This window comes from Telmatherina bonti (genome assembly GCF_933228915.1).
Source record: "Telmatherina bonti genome assembly, chromosome: 14".
Classification (NCBI taxonomy): Eukaryota; Metazoa; Chordata; class Actinopteri; order Atheriniformes; family Telmatherinidae; genus Telmatherina; species Telmatherina bonti.
Window position 1 is genome coordinate 32222322 of NC_136612.1, and position 16157 is coordinate 32238478.

At 38.7% G+C, this 16157-nt stretch overlaps 1 protein-coding gene across 1 annotated transcript; it reads left to right on the plus strand.

Moving 5' to 3' along the window:
* Window positions 1-10805: 10805 nt before the first annotated feature.
* rcvrna (recoverin a) lies at window positions 10806-12078 on the plus strand (the record flags this gene model as incomplete). Its single annotated transcript, XM_079253601.1, has 3 exons — window positions 10806-11186; window positions 11758-11869; window positions 11960-12078. The coding sequence occupies 3 exons, from the start codon at window positions 10806-10808 to the stop codon at window positions 12076-12078; spliced, it is 612 nt and encodes a 203-aa protein (XP_079109727.1).
* Between the last annotated feature and the right edge of the window lie 4079 nt (window positions 12079-16157).

Below are 16157 nucleotides of genomic sequence, written 5' to 3' on the forward strand. Positions count from 1 at the left end.
TAGCTTCTGATGGTTAGTATTCAGTTAATTCATGCTCGACTACTAGCTGCAGCTAAGGGAGTAGCCATTAGAGTTTTAATGCTAACACATTAGCTGATATTTCATGTATTACGTATCAGGACAACATGGAGCAGTTTGTGTAACACTTTTTTGTAGTAACATTTACATCATTGTAAGTTCAATAAAACACTTCATGGTACTACCATTTAAATATTAGAATGATAAGATATAAGTCATGTCCGAGTTGATCAAATTATTATAGTGTAATGGTAGGAAAGGCCAATCTACCTATTTAAAATATTGTGTTGGTCATAATATTGGCCTGCCCTGAATTTACTACATTGCTTTTGATTAAAAAAAGGTTTAAATATTTGTCCTATGACCCACTGTGGGCTGCCAGGCCTGGATATATTTTCCCTCTGTTTAAAAACATTGAAATACATTTAATTGACTGCCCTGTTTTATACTGACTGCTGACTTTCTTAACCTAAACTGATGTAGGTGTTGGGTTTAGGTATAGATATAGGTTGATAACCTTAAATAATATATGTTATTTGTAATTAATGTTTACTGCAGCAAAATTTATTTAAAATAAAAACACTGAATGTGTACTCTGTTCAGCTCAAGGGTCTAGTCTAGTCTTTGCATTGTCATTAAATTTATAAAATGTTATGTGTAATGTATAACATTTCTGCTGACACCCTTAGTAATTCCCTGCAAATTGTCATCTTTGTTTTCCAGATTGAAATGAACGCAGTTCAAGTTCTGCAAGTTTACCAACGCCACTGAAGCTGTTCAGCTGAAACATTATCGGCCACATCACAGAGGTTCAACATGGCTTTGCAAACACAGGGACTGCTGCACTTTCAGAACCATCAGTGCTTTGAAATCACATCTTTCAAGCTTGCATAGGACTGTCCAACTGTCCTTTTTTTATGAGCACAAGTTGTCTCTCATTTTTCTTATATTGATAAAAGCACAAGCTGTTTTTTTATTTGCCTTTTTATTTGATTAAGTGCTGCTAGTTTAAATAAAACTAAGGTTTTGAGGATGAATGTTGCATCTGTAATTATTTATGAATTTGATTAGAAGTGATTGAAATTAAGTTATGAAGTTGAGTTACATTAACAGTGTGCAATTTTAAATTACTCTTAAATTATTCTGCTATTCTAACTTAATCAAATTCAAGTGGATTTTGTGAAAGAATGAGTTATTACAGTGTAAAATGATACATTATTACAACTTATGAAAAAGTTAGAGCAAGAAAGGATTGAAAGTTAGAACCATGTAGATTTTTAAATTAGTACAACTTGTGGAACAGTTACCAGAAGTAAAGATGAAAAGTTATTACAACATAAAATTATAATTTAGTGGAACTTACAATTGAGTTGTAAAAATCCTAATTTAGAGTTGAGCAAACTCAAAAGCTCACTTAAAATATTTAGTTTAGCTGTTCAACTTAAAATTTTATCGAAGTTTGTTGCCTTGAAATTTTAAGTTCACCCAACTTTTTCTTTTTTTACAGTGCACAGGACACTTAATTACAACATCAGATGTCATCACGTAACTTTATCAAGCATGTTGATTTGTAAAGATCAGTTTGAATCTACCTCCGGCGGTAAAAAGTGAAGCCCATGCGGAAGTGCATAAAACTGCAGTTCCCCCTTCATCCACTAGGGGCTGCAAAACAGAGCAAATCCCCATAGACTCCCATGTTAAAAAGACCAACTTCACGGCAGAAATAAACATGTTTACAGCCTGGTTCAAAAATCCATTTTCGGTTTATAGGTCAGGTTTACCTTCATGACAACTGTGGGGGGGATGAATTCTTTTCTAACTCGCCCATTTTAAAGTAATTTAATCTCGAAGTTTGGCAAATTTAGGGGCGTGTCCTTTTGATTGACAGGTTCCAATCTCCGGCTTCAAGTCAGAAGAACGTAGAACAATGGCACCTGCTTACCTCCGTTAGCGGGTTAGCTCCTGTTATCTCGGGGTTAGCTCGGTTAGCTCTTAGCTACAGAAAGCTCGGAGTTCGCTCGATGTCAATCATCCACTATGATGCTAACAGCCCCCCTCTCAGCTCCACCTCTTTGCCCATATTTGTATTTACCAGGCGAGACTACGCGCATGACGCTGCCAACATGGCGACGGTAGGAACCGCCCACCTAGCTTCAATTCAGCTCTTCAGAAACCTATGGATGACGTCACAGAGATTCTGTCCATCTCTTTATATACAGTCTATGGTTTGAATGTAGTGTTACTGAAATATAAAATGTATAGACCACTCTCAGTGACGTCACATTGTTTATTACGCCGCCATGTTGTGGTGGAAAAAAGCTGTCTGTCATTATCGAGTGACTGTTAATTTGCTAGCGCTCACAGATGGCGCTAACAGACTTCTAACTTCTAACAGATGCTTTTTTAAACCATGCTGTTGCAAAACTACAAATCTGAGTTAAAAATGAAGAATGAAAAAAGATGCTAAATCACAGAAGTCTTTCACTTTATAACTTACAGCTTTTTCTCAGTGAATGCCTTCAAGTGTTAAAGAACAGAATAGACAAATCCTCAGTAAAATCCCTTAGATTTTTATTTTACAAATATTCAGGGGTGACGCTAGGCAGTAGCTTGGGGTTGCTAGAGCAACACCCAGATTTGGCGAAGCAACTGCTAAGCAACCCCAATAATGTTATGAAAAAGATTGAGAAATTAAATCAAATAAATAAATGTGGTTGTTTAGAATAAGTATTATTTTGTTGGCATGAAGTATAAATAGAAAGTGCTAGCACTAAGCCTCACTCGTAAAGGCAGGAGTCGCTATCACGGCACTTAACTGATCTCATTCATTTAGTTCAGTTGTACCGCAGTGAACTTGTTAGAGTGGCTAGCAGTGCGCTTATGTGATCCGAAGCTTAAAATGGAGAAGTTTCTCATATATCAACAAAAACGACCGCGACTACCTATGGAAACAGATGAACCAGCTACACTTGACCTGGAAGTGGACCACAGCAAGGATCGTAGCAGCATTGAGGCTCAGCAGATCCATGCTAAGGACAACAAAGGGGATGGTGAAGGACAGGTGCCCACGCTGTGTGATGAGATGCAGCACAATCCTGAGCAGGACCCCAACCCTGTTGCTCCCCTCTCAGGCTGCAGTGGAGCTAGCAATGACTCCCGCCTTGCTTTATCTGATATCAGCCAGACCCCTTGTGAAGGACCACGTCGACCGGTATTGACTAAATACCGGGCTAAGAAGTGCTGATTGGAAATGCAGTCTTTCAACCGACGGTGGTACAAACAATATACAGTAGTTATACTGGAGTACTCGGTCACCAAGGACTGTGTGTTTTGCTTTACATGCAGACATTTTGTTCACGGAGGCCACCAATTTTGTAAAGAGACCGTGTTTACCCAGGATGGATTCAGCACATGGGTCAAAGCTGCGTAGTAATTCTGCCCACATGATGCAAGTGCTGTCCAATAATATGCAGTGGATGCATGGACTGAATTCAAGCTGAGGAAAGAGAGTGGTTCAAATATAAGTAATGCACTCAGTGAGGGACATTCTAAAATGGTACGTTAAAACCGGGAACATATGCGGGCAGTTGTGGAGGCATTACAATAAACTGCTTGTCAAACTATTGCACAGAGAGGACACAGGGAAACGGAAACATCAAACACAATCAATTTTTTTAAAACTTTTACATGTCATTGGGAAATTTGACAAAACTGTTGAAAAAAAAGATTGCCTCTAATCCCAAAAATGCCAAATACACTCATCATGACATACAAGATGAACGGATTGTCATTGTGGAAAACATGGTCAGGGAACAAATAAGTGGGAAGTACAGGAAGCCGGAGTGTTTGCACTGACAGTGGATAAGAGCAAAGATGTGCGTAAGAAGCAGCAGGTGTCTGTGGCAGTGCAATACTTACATAATGATGACATGTGTGAGGAGTTTCTTCACTTTACTCCAGCTGATGGCAGAGATGTCGACTCACTTCTGACAACCATCAAGCAGACTCTTAGTAAATGCAACATCGATCACAACACTTGCATTGGCCAGTGCTTTGGCGGTGCAGCTGTCATGTCAGGGTGTAACAATGGTGTCCAGGAGAAATTTAGATAGGAGGTCCCACAAGCTCTTTATTTTCATTATCATGCCCACCGTCTAAATCTGGTAATAGTGGACTGTGCCAGCAATGTTGAACCAGCTGGAGAATTCTTTAAAATTGTGCAGATGCTGTATAATTTTTTCTGGCTCTCTTGTGCGTCATATTTTAAGAAATATGACCCCTTAAGAAACAAAAGGAACTTCAATCTGCAGATAAACTGTTTGAACTGGAAAAAGTTGTCAGAAACTAGATGGGTTTCTGCAGTATTCTGCACTGTTGGCCATTCAGAAAACTGTGCCAACAATCTGTGCAACACTTGATGATGTGATGCTGCAGCCAAATGCCCGAAGGAAGACAGAAGCAAGGTCATTAAAGGCACTGATTGACTGTCAGTTTGTTGTGCTCTGTTTGAAGAATTCTTTTGTACAACCAAATTCTTGTCTGATCATCTGCAATCCCCAGATCTGCAACTTGCATCTGCTATAGATCTCGTTGAGTCCACAGTTACATCCTTCTATCAAAAGAGAAATGAAAAGTTCTGGTGTGAAATTTGGGACATAGCTCAAATCTTGGCAACCAAAGCTGGAATCCTTACCCAGTTGAGACCAGAGAGACGACATGTGCAAACTGCAGGGCACTTAGAAGGCTTCGTAGTTGATGCTCAAACAGGAAGGTGTCCAGCCCTCAACTTTCCTGATGCCATTCGACAGAACTGCCACTACCCTGTCATTGATAGACTTGTTAGTGAACTGAAAAGATGGTTTTCACCTGAGGCTTGTGTGGTTCTGCAAGGGGCACCTGCCTTGAATCCAAAACACCAGTGATTTCTTCAAATGGACCTCTTATCACCCATGGTTCAGCATTATGGGGTAACCAAAAACAACCTTTTTGCAGAACTGCACCAAGTTGGACGGCTATTTAACCAGAAAACACAGCAGGGACAAGCTGTGAGCACCACACAAGTTTTTTTCTCCCTTCTCCATCCATACAAAGATGCATTTATTGATCTGCACAGACTTGTGTGCATTTCACTCAGACTGCCCATCACATCGGCAACCTGCTTTTCTTGTTTACAATGCGTCGAAACATTCATGAGGAGCAACAGCGGGGACTCAAGAAACAGCAACCTGGCTTCCTTGTCAATCAATGCAGAGCGTGCAAGAGCCCTTGATGAGCAAGAGACCATCAATGCTTTTGCCATGAATCATCAACAACAGGTGCATTGTTCTGCTCTGACATAATCGGTGAGTAAGCTCCACCCTCTCTGACCACAGTGGAAATGTGTTTTTTGTGGGACACCAATTTCAGAGTTAATACAGTCAAAGTTTTTCACTGTGTAGTGAAATGACAATAACTGTCACATATGTGATATTCAATATAACAGTTTGAATAGTTTTTCCTGTGGCTTTCCTCCTTGGAAATGTAATTTGGTCTTTTATTTGAAAAACTTATTAGAAACCTCTTACAGTCATAAAGCTACTATTAAGGTACTGCAGAGAAAAAATCCTGGTGTCGCCCATGCAAATGTTTCTGTGTGGATTTGAGACATGTAATAGAGGACACAGTTGTGATTTGGAAAACCACACACTAATCTTGGTAACATGATTATTCTGACTCAATAAAAAAATAATTACATCAAATTTCAGGGGCAAAATCAACACATTTTAATGGGACTCTATTGATATGTCCCTTTTACCTGAAGCCATTTCTGCATCATTATTCTCATGAGCGTGTTCTGCATGCAAAACAAAACCTTCTAGTCATTTTTGGATGAGCATGGATTACTTTTTAACATGCACTGTAAATCCGAATAAAGTCCCCAATAACATCTCCTCAGTGTCTGCTCTCTGCAACAATAACCTTGTCAATCAAAACTGGATACAAGGGGTCAAACTCTCATAAATCACAACTAAGATAAAACAATCATTTGAGGATTATTTTGATTTAAGTCTCCAAAAAAACAGTGTTAAACTCATGTAGGCACAATTTGATTTTTGTGAGACAACTGTGCTCCAAAGGAGATTTAAAAGGTTGCAAACCCTCATAACATTGAAGAGGAACTTTATTTGCATGATATATTCCAGTTAAAGAAAACAACCGCTTAACCTTCTGTGTCTTCTGTACATGTTTTAAAAATGTTTTTAATTTAATTGAAATGAATTAGACTTTTGCAGAAACAGATGCAGACACGTTTTCCCTTTTACTCCAGTAAAACACACATTGCATCATAAATTTCTATTCAAACTTGGCTGTATGTGCACAAGTTGCTGCATCTGAGCAATTCCCATGAAAGTAAGGAGATTATTCTGAACATTAGCTTCCATGTAATAAAGGATATAAACACAAGATAAGTAAGTCCAGTGTTACATCTGATGAAGAATTAAGCCGGCTGCTTGGTGAATGTTACATAATGCTACCTACGGGGGTATACGACTGACAGATGTGAGGCTTGAATGACCGCCTTTACCTCCGAAATAGCAATGTTCAAAGTTTTGTGCTCGGAATTAGTAATCTTGAACGATTATGTAAAAGTACGTGATTGGGGTTTCTTAATTGGATTTTGTAAAGGTAGAAATGCAGGTTTGCAGGAAAATCCTGGCAGATTATGTACAACTGTTACGCAAACACAGAATTAGTTTCCTAGCTTTCATTTTTTGTAAAGAAAAATGAATTTGAATGGTATTTATTGTTCATTTAATCACCTAGCTGTTGGCTTTACTTGGCATTGGATGCTGCGGGATTATAACCAGCCGAGGGCCTCTTTGTTTACTGCTGTGTCAGACATGAGCAGCAACCTCTTGGTCCCTGACGCATACAGTAAAAGAGATTAACGTAGATTAATGTCCAAAACCTTACACAGTGCATCCAGATCTATATATCATATACTGATCAATGCATTCAAACAAACAAACAAACAAATTACATCATAGCTTTATGATCTTGTAGTTCATGGAAAGATTAGTTCTTTTAAAGTGAAGGAAATTCTCTGCATGGAAGTGAAACGTCATTTAAAGCAAAAGGTAAACTTTTTGGACTGACTAACACTTTAAAATCAGTTTAAAGTGATCTTTAAACTCATCACCCATCCCTCTGTTTTAAGAGGAATACCAAAATATTTCCCATCATTAAAATACCACAAGCTTACCATTGCCGATACTCATACTTCTTGCCACTTAAAAAAAAAAGCCAATTTTTCAATGTACAACTGCTTTTAGAATATAAATCAAACCCAACAACAACAATATTTAAAAGAAATGCTTTTAAAACAATAAGTATACTGATGAGCAAAATGGACAAAAATTAAATACAGGTTTTTAAAACTGTTACAATAATTAAACTACATACTAAAATATGATTATTCACATTTATTTTATGACAAAACATAAATAGGCTATTGCCCAGTAATGTCACGGTGTGGTGGAGGTGTGGACCCAAATGCATAAGAAATGCGTAAGAAGATGTGCGTAAGAAGCAGCAGGTGTCTGTGGCAGTGCCGTATTTACATAATGATGACATGTGTGAGGAGTTTCTTCACTTTACTCCAGCTGATGGCAGAGATGTCGACTCACTTCTGACAACCATCAAGCAGACTCTTAGTAAATGCAACATCGATCACAACACTTGCATTGGCCAGTGCTTTGGCGGTGCAGCTGTCATGTCAGGGTGTAACAGTGGTGTCCAGGAGAAATTTAGATAGGAGGTCCCACAAGCTCTTTATGTTCATTATCATCCCCACCGTCTAAATCTGGTAATAGTGGTCCAGTAATGTCATGGTGTGGTGGAGGTGTGGACCCAAATGCAGGATGGGAGGCAGGAATGCAGAATCATGATGTTTTACTCCAAACAATCAAGGCAGATGACTAACTCAAACACAGAAGACTGAGGAGCAACTAACATAGAGAAGCAAACTCACAATGAACCAGCCACAAATAACAGAAACCTAATCATATACACACAAACAGAAAAAGACACAGGTGGAATGACTTAACTAATGAGTCCAGGTAAATCTAATGAAAGTAAAAGTAAAACAGGAAACAAGACACATGGGAACAAAAGAAAGAAAACTACAAAATAAAACCCAAATTCGGAACTAAAAAGACAACAAAAGTCCACTACCTGCCAAGTAACCTGCATTAAATCAGTAAAATTTCAAAACAGAACCTCAAGATCACCAAAAGCTGTAGCATCATCATGACATCAGGACATCTAATTGGTTCCCATAATCATGTGACACAAGAGGAAAACCACTTGGCTTCACACGCAGCTACATTTCCTAAAACTCTCAGAAGAGAAATAGCCTGCAGAGTGGTATCTCCATACTAATATATATATATATATATATATATATATATATATATATATGTATATATATATATATATATATATATATATATATATATATATATATATATACACATATATATATATATATATATATATATATATATATATATGAGATATATATATATATATATATAAGATATTTTGACTGGCTGATATGGAAGTATTGATTTCAGAGTATTGATACGTAGAGCATAATAATATTCTCATGTTTACAGCTTGTTCAGAACATAACTGTCTTTGTAACTAGAAGTTACAAGTCCTGTTTGGAGAATCGGAAACAAACCAAAATTTAATTTTTTGCCTTTAAATATTTATGTTTTAGCTCACAAACAACAGCTGTGGAAGTAGATGCAGGTTTGTCACCCAGTATTCTGTGTAAACGGTGTGTAGACACTATTCTTTTGACGTAGTAACAGTGCAAACCTGTGATGATGTGACATTCCCATTGACTCTGCTGCAAAACCAGTTTATTACACATTTTATTTAAACAGGGGTCTATTTATAGATGTAACTACGTCTTTCATGTAAAATCATGTTCAAGGTTTTACAGTCTTTAACAGTTTATCCAGTTAGATTTGTGGTAAAACCTCTGAAAAAGACATGAAAGAATTCAGCAGAAATCTGCGTTTAAAGTCTAATCCTGTATCATATATGGAAGTAGGCCTGCCAGCTTTTCCCATCTTTATCCCGCCATTTTTTCCCCCAACAGTCAAACTCATCTGTCATCTTGTTTAATTAACTTTGCTCGCTTTGGATTTAGAACCAGCGCAACAGATGGTCTTGTCATCTGGCCAGAGATTATTACAGTGAAGATGCAGATAATCTCATCTCATTGTGTATGAGCAGTCATCGCTACGCGGTGCTGCACGACCCCCCAACCTCTGGTCAGTATCACCCCTCACCACCGTGTTGGCTCTGGCCAGTGTCCCAGTCTTCTTTTCAACGCATCGGTCTGCTGAATCTGGAAACCAAGTTATATTATTCTGTTAAATAACCCCGAACAACGTAATAGTTTTGCCTATGTTTAACTAAGTTAGCATTAGATATTAGCCATAAAACCCAAGATAACAATTAATTCTCTGACTCAGGTTGTTGTAGGACAATGTAGGACAAAATTATCCAGCTATGCTATTACTCTTGATGACATTAACTTGGCTTTGAGTACTACAGTTAGGTCCATTGGAGTTTTTTTTTTTTTACCACAGCTTGCTCTTTAGCTTGCAAACAAGTTAGCACCACCTTTTCTTTCTACTTATTATTGCTAAATAACATTATAAGCAAGTCTCTAGCTGATCCAAGATGCTGCAGCGAAGGTTCTGATGAGAAGAGATTATATTTTTCCTGTCCTTGCTTCTTTTCATCAGCTTCTTGTTAAATTCAGAACACGTTAAAATTTCTTCTTCTCGCATAATATAAAGCTCTCCATGATCAGAATCCGTTGAACATAAAAGATCTCCCTTTTTCGAGGGACTTACCTTGAAAGAAACTTGCTTGAAAACCAGGACTCTTGGTTCACTTGTGCAGTTCGCAGAAAGCAAACAGAAGATTAGTATGACACATTGAAGAGCAACATATCACTGCTGCTCGTACTGGACACATTCTGGTGAAAACCGCATTAGGCTTAGACACCAAATATAAAACAGAAAGTCCAAAGACTGATTCAATTGATTGTTGCTTTAATGTATACTTGCAATAAACAAACCGATTTTGGTTTGTTACTTAAGTAAATAAGCAAACAAATAATCAAAAATTTCTTCTTTGTAAATGGTTGTTTCTGGGAATATCACCCCCTAGTGAGCAGTTGTTGCAACTGCACGATGTTCAGCCAGTTTGTTCTGCTTAAAGATAAATTACAGAGCTTTTCAGACTTTCTCAGTGACATGCCCCCTGTTGTCGGACAACTCAGCATCCATCTTGCATCCTGCTGAGTACTCTCCAGCCAGTAAAAGGCAGTAATATCTTGACTCTGATCTAATTTCCTGCTTCCTGTTTTTTTTTTTACTTTCTTCCTCTGAAAATATCTTAATGTATTTCTTTGCTGAATCAGTGTTCAAAACAGCCAGTGTGTTTTTATCCGCTTGCTCTCTAAAAGACTTTAAAGTTTAGATACAAAGTGTTATTAAATTTCTACTTAAACCTTCTGCTTTTAAACATGTCTTTTAAAAAGGTGCCATAATACTGTGACAAGGTTATCCTCTTAAAGACAGCTGTCTGGATTTAGTTAGTGATGACCATAATCTCATTTAGCAGCGAGGCAGAGAATCGCCATCGAGCTCTGCAGAAGTTTATCCCTCAAACACAGGAGAGGAGAAGGAAGGGTAAAGGTTTCCACCTTTTTGAGCAGGATGGGGAATACAAAGAGCAGTGCTCTGTCAAAGGAGCTCCTGGAAGAACTCAAGTCCAACACCAAATACACTGAGGTGGAGCTCTGCACCTGGTACCAGTCATTCCTGAAAGAGTGCCCCACGGGGAAGATCACCAAGGAGCAGTTTGAGGGCATCTACGCCAGCTTTTTCCCAGGCGCAGACCCCACAGCGTATGCTCGGCATGTATTCAGGAGTTTTGACACCAATGCAGATGGCACTTTGGACTTTAAGGAGTACATCGTTGCACTGCATCTCACCTCTGGGGGAAAGACTCTGCAGAAGCTGGAGTGGGCCTTTGCTCTCTATGACGTCGACGGCAATGGAACCATCAGCAAAAATGAAATCCAAGAGATTGTCAGGGTATGCATCCTTTATTCTTAGTATTGGAGAAGTACATCTACTTCTTTAAACGTATATTTGACCAAAAATCCCATCTTTTGATCAATAATGATGGAATTTTTCGTCCCTCCATTGGGCCTTTATTCAAAACCCTTCCACAACAAGTCAAAGAAAAACTAAATGTGGTGCTTAAATTGGGTTGATCTGATGCTTAAGTTTGGGAAATCACTCATTTCCTGAAAAAATGGCTTTACCCCCTAAAAGGTTATCTGAAATGAAAGGAAAATGGCTGTCTTTGAGTTGTTGAACTGTCGTCATTACATGGAAGCTAAACAAAAAATCCAGCCGCTAATCATTTTGTCATATTTTTGCAAAGTGCTCATCTCAACTTTCCACTTTTGAAACTATTTAACAACCCAGAAGTTCACATCTTTAACAAATGCTGATACAAGACAAGAAAAAGCAAGTGGTTATCACATCTGAGCTGCTGGAACCAACACATGCCATACTTCATTCATTCCTTAAAAATTAAAATGTAGAATTTGATTGAGCACAACTGAAGGAATCTTAAAACCATACTCCTCTCCTGCAGTCAATATTCAACATGATTCCTGCTGAAGACCAGAAGAATCTCCCCGAAGATGAAAACACGCCAGAGAAAAGGGCCGAAAAGATCTGGACATTTTTTGGGAAGAAGGAAAATGGTACTTTCAGACAAATTCACAAGAGTTTGCAAAAAAAATGCTAAAGCAGCAGCATTTGTTCATGTATTTCTTCTTTTGTTATCTTTGCAGATAAAATCTCAGAGGGAGAATTCATTCAGGGTGTGATGGACAACAAGGACATCCTGCGCTTGATACAATACGACGAACCACAGAAAATTAAAGACAAACTGAAAGAGAAGAAGCAATAATACCTAAAAAAAAAAAAAAAACGCGACAAAATCTGTCTCTGCATGGTTCTAAGACTTTCATTTTTTGTTTACATTGTAACATCTGTTTGAGTTACATTTCTCTCCCTGGGATGCTGCCACAGCAGTGTTTTACTTGACTTTGTACCCAGAAGGCAACAGAACTGTCTGATGTGATGGTAGGACCTTTAAGATCTTTGGAGAATGTTTTTGTAGCTGCACAGTTTAGATGTTACACTTTGGGCTAGCTATGTTTGCTAGCTGTGTTTTTTTCTGAAATCTGTGACAGCGGTAAAATTCTTGCATCCTGATTCCTTCTTTGGCCACCACCAGCATTTGACCACCATTCTGGCAGCGTCCCAGCATGTTTTTTTTTCTACGTGGATTCACCCATTAGGTTAATTGAGAAAAAGTCATAACAAGAGCTTCTTATGAAGGGAATTAGGCTCAGATTAACAATCCACCTGAATCAGTCAATCCTCTTAGGAGCTGAAGGTCAGTTGAAACAAACAACTCCTTACTCGGGTATCCAGTTAGGGTAATAAGGGCTTGACACCGGAGACAATACACTGCTTGGATTTGCTCCATTAGCTCTGTGTAAATGTCACACAGTAAAACTCAAATCTTTTTCATTGCCACTTTTTTTTCATAGTGTAAACTGTTCTTAGGAAAATATCATGGAGAATGACTGTATCAGGACAACATGTTAAATGAAATATTCAAGCATAGAGTATGCAATGACAGTGCATATTCCTGAAATTTTTTTGCCTTCAGTGATGAGTAATAAATGACAAAGAATGAAAAATATAATACTTAAGTGTATTCTGATTATCTAGTTTTTAGAGAAACTTCAACATGATTTTGGATTCATTATCTTTACTTATACTTGTACTTTCTTCTAGTTTTATGTTCCCTTAATGCTAATATCTTGCCAAAAGTAGATTACCGCTCATAAATGGCTCTCAAACCCTGTTTGAAACTTCTTGTGGCTTAAAGAGTGTTTTAAAATTATTTTATTAGTTTAGTAAATTTTAGTCCAATTTCCTTTCCCATTTATTAATATTGAGCAAAACTTAGGAGGGAAGTTTGTAAACTTGAGAAATTTGAATGAATACAACTTACAAGCCCCTCCCACTCCCTCTGTGCTGTGCTACAGCTCACCTCCTCTCAAGCCCCTCCCACTCTTTCTCTGTTGCGCTACAGCCCTCCTCTTCTCAAGCCTCTCCCTTTAGATGGAAACCACAGAAATTGTAGATGTGGGGATGGGTGATACCAAAGATTTTCCTGTCAATACATAAACCTTTTCATAGATACTAGTTGCGTTTCCATTGCCACTAGTAGTGTGGAAAAGCCTAAACATCACAATGAAAAACGGGTCATGGAAACATCTACATTTAGAACATCACTAAACTTCTTTTATGCTGTCATGAGGTAGTTTTTCAGACATGTCAATATAGAAATTTATCACAAAAGTGGAATGGAATACTTTGGTCCAATTTTTCACATCACCGGATGTGGCGTAGGAGGTCACATGATGAGTTCATTTCAAGGGAAGATGGCATGGTATTTATTGATGGAGGAGAATTACAGCTCACGCACTAAACACCATTCAATGGAAACCCCTACAAATTGAAATTTTACTTTATTAAAATTTTGAAAAAATGCTTTTATTTTGAGGAAAACTACAATGGAAACGTTGCTAATGATACTTTTCACCACTTAAGGGAAAATCATGTGACTGTATTGTATGAATGAATATTTTCATTGTAAAGAGTGATATAAATATTAATAAAACTCATAAACATAAACACTTGAAAAATGCTTAAAATCATAAGATATATTTGTCAAAATTTAATAAAAATAATGGAAAGTAAATCTTTTAGAAATTATATCATTACAACACAAATTATTATATACTGATCAATAATATAAAGGGAACACTTAAACATAACAATGTAACTCCAAGTCAACCACACTTCTGTGAAATGGAACTGTCCACTTATGAAGCAACACTGATTGCCAATCAATATCACATGCTGTTGTGCAAATGGAATAGACAACCGGTGGAAATTATGAGCAACTGGCAAGACACACCCAATAAAGGAGTGGTTCTGCAGGTGGTGACCACAGACCACTTCTCAGTTCCGATGCTTTCTGGCTGATGTTTTGGTCACTTTTGAATGCTGGCGGTGCTTTCACTCTAGTGGTAGCATGAGACAGAGTCTACAACCCACACAAGTGGCTCAGGTAGTGCAGCTCATCCAGGATGGCACATCAATGCCAGCTGTGGTAAGAAGGTTTGCTGTGTCTGTCAGCGTAGTGTCCAGAGCATGGAGGCACTACCAGGAGACAGGCCAGTACATCAGGAGATGTGGAGGAGGCTGTGGGAGGGCAACAGCCCAGCAGCAGGACTGCTACCTCCTTCTTTGTGCAAGGAGGAACAGGAGGAGCAGATACATGCCACAAATGTGCATGTGTCTGCTCAAACAGTCAGAAACAGACTCCATGAGGTGGTATGAGGGCCCAACGTCCACAGGTGGGGGTTGTGCCTACAGCCCAACACCGTGCAGGATGTTTGGCATTTGACAGAGAACACCAAGATTGACAAATTCGCCACTGGCGCCCTGTGTTCTTCACAGATGAAAGCAGGTTCACACTGAGCACATGTGACAGACGTGACAGAGTCTGGAGTGGAGAACGTTCTGCTGCCTGCAACATCTTCCAGCATGACTGGTTTGGCAGTGGGTCAGTAATGGTGTGGGGTGGCATTTCTCTGGAGGGCCGCACAGCCCTCCATGTGCTCACCAGAGGTAGCCTGACTGCCATTTTGTACCAGATGAGATCCTCAGACCCCCTGTGGGACCATATGCTGTTGCAGTTGGCCCTGGGTTCCTCCTAATGCAAGACAATGCCAGACCTCATGTGGCTGGAGTGTGTCAGCAGTTCCTGCAACTCAAAGGCATTGATGTTATGGACTGGCCCGCCCGTTCCCCAGACCTGAATCCAACTGAGCACATCTGGGACATCCAAGTTACACTATAGACTGTCCAGGAGTTGGCGGATGCTTTAGTCCAGGTCTGGGAGGAGATCCCTCAGGAGAACATCCGCTGCCTCATCAGGAACATACCCAGGCGTTGTAGGGAGGTCATACAGGCACGCGGAGGCCACACACACTACTGAGCCTCATTTTGACTTGTTTAAAGGACATTATATCAAAGTTGGATCAGCCTGTAGTGTGTTTTTCCACTTTCATTTTGAGTATAACTCCAAATCCAGACCTCCATGGGTTGATACATTTAATTTTCATTGATAATTTTTGTGTGATTTTGTTGTCAGCACATTCAACAATGGAAAGAACAAAGTATTTAATAAAAAATATTTCATTCATTCATTTAGATCTACACTGTGTTATTATAGAGTTCCCTTTATTTTTTGAGCAGTGTATGATCTAACTTTCTGTGGGATACTCCACAGCTGGGTTTCACATGTAATTTTATTGCCTTAAACTCAATCACTTAAAGTTATTGATCTCTGATTGGTTATTTTCTTAGAGCTCTAACTTGTGTTCAAAAATCATTTAGAAAAATACCAATAAGTGATGCTGATGCATAGTTTTTAAGCCTGTCAATTAAACCCCACAGAAACAACAGTTAAAGTGAAATATTTACTTAATTGATTCTGATTAGAAAATTGGGTTAATTAGTGGTTAACCCCCGGGTGTGAATGGATGGGAGGGGTTAACCCTGCAGGTTCACGAATAAAAGTAGCAACTCGAGCCAATCAGTTTTCCCACCAGGCTGCGTTTCTCAGTGCTTCACCTCTGTCGCCACCAACGACTCGAACCCAGGTCCTTTACACTGCAGCAACCCCATGAGGCTTCCACTTCCTCATTTGACAAAGGTGTTTACCATTTCTTAGATTGCAAGATACAAGCAAGCAGACAGGTAGTTTACTCAGTGTTTGTTTTTTAACACATTATGTCAATGACTTCATGTCTATGGGGAGAAAAATAACATGCCGAATGGATTGTAGATAGGAAAATCCATAAAGGTACACCAAAGTAAGGATCAAATCCTTAGTTT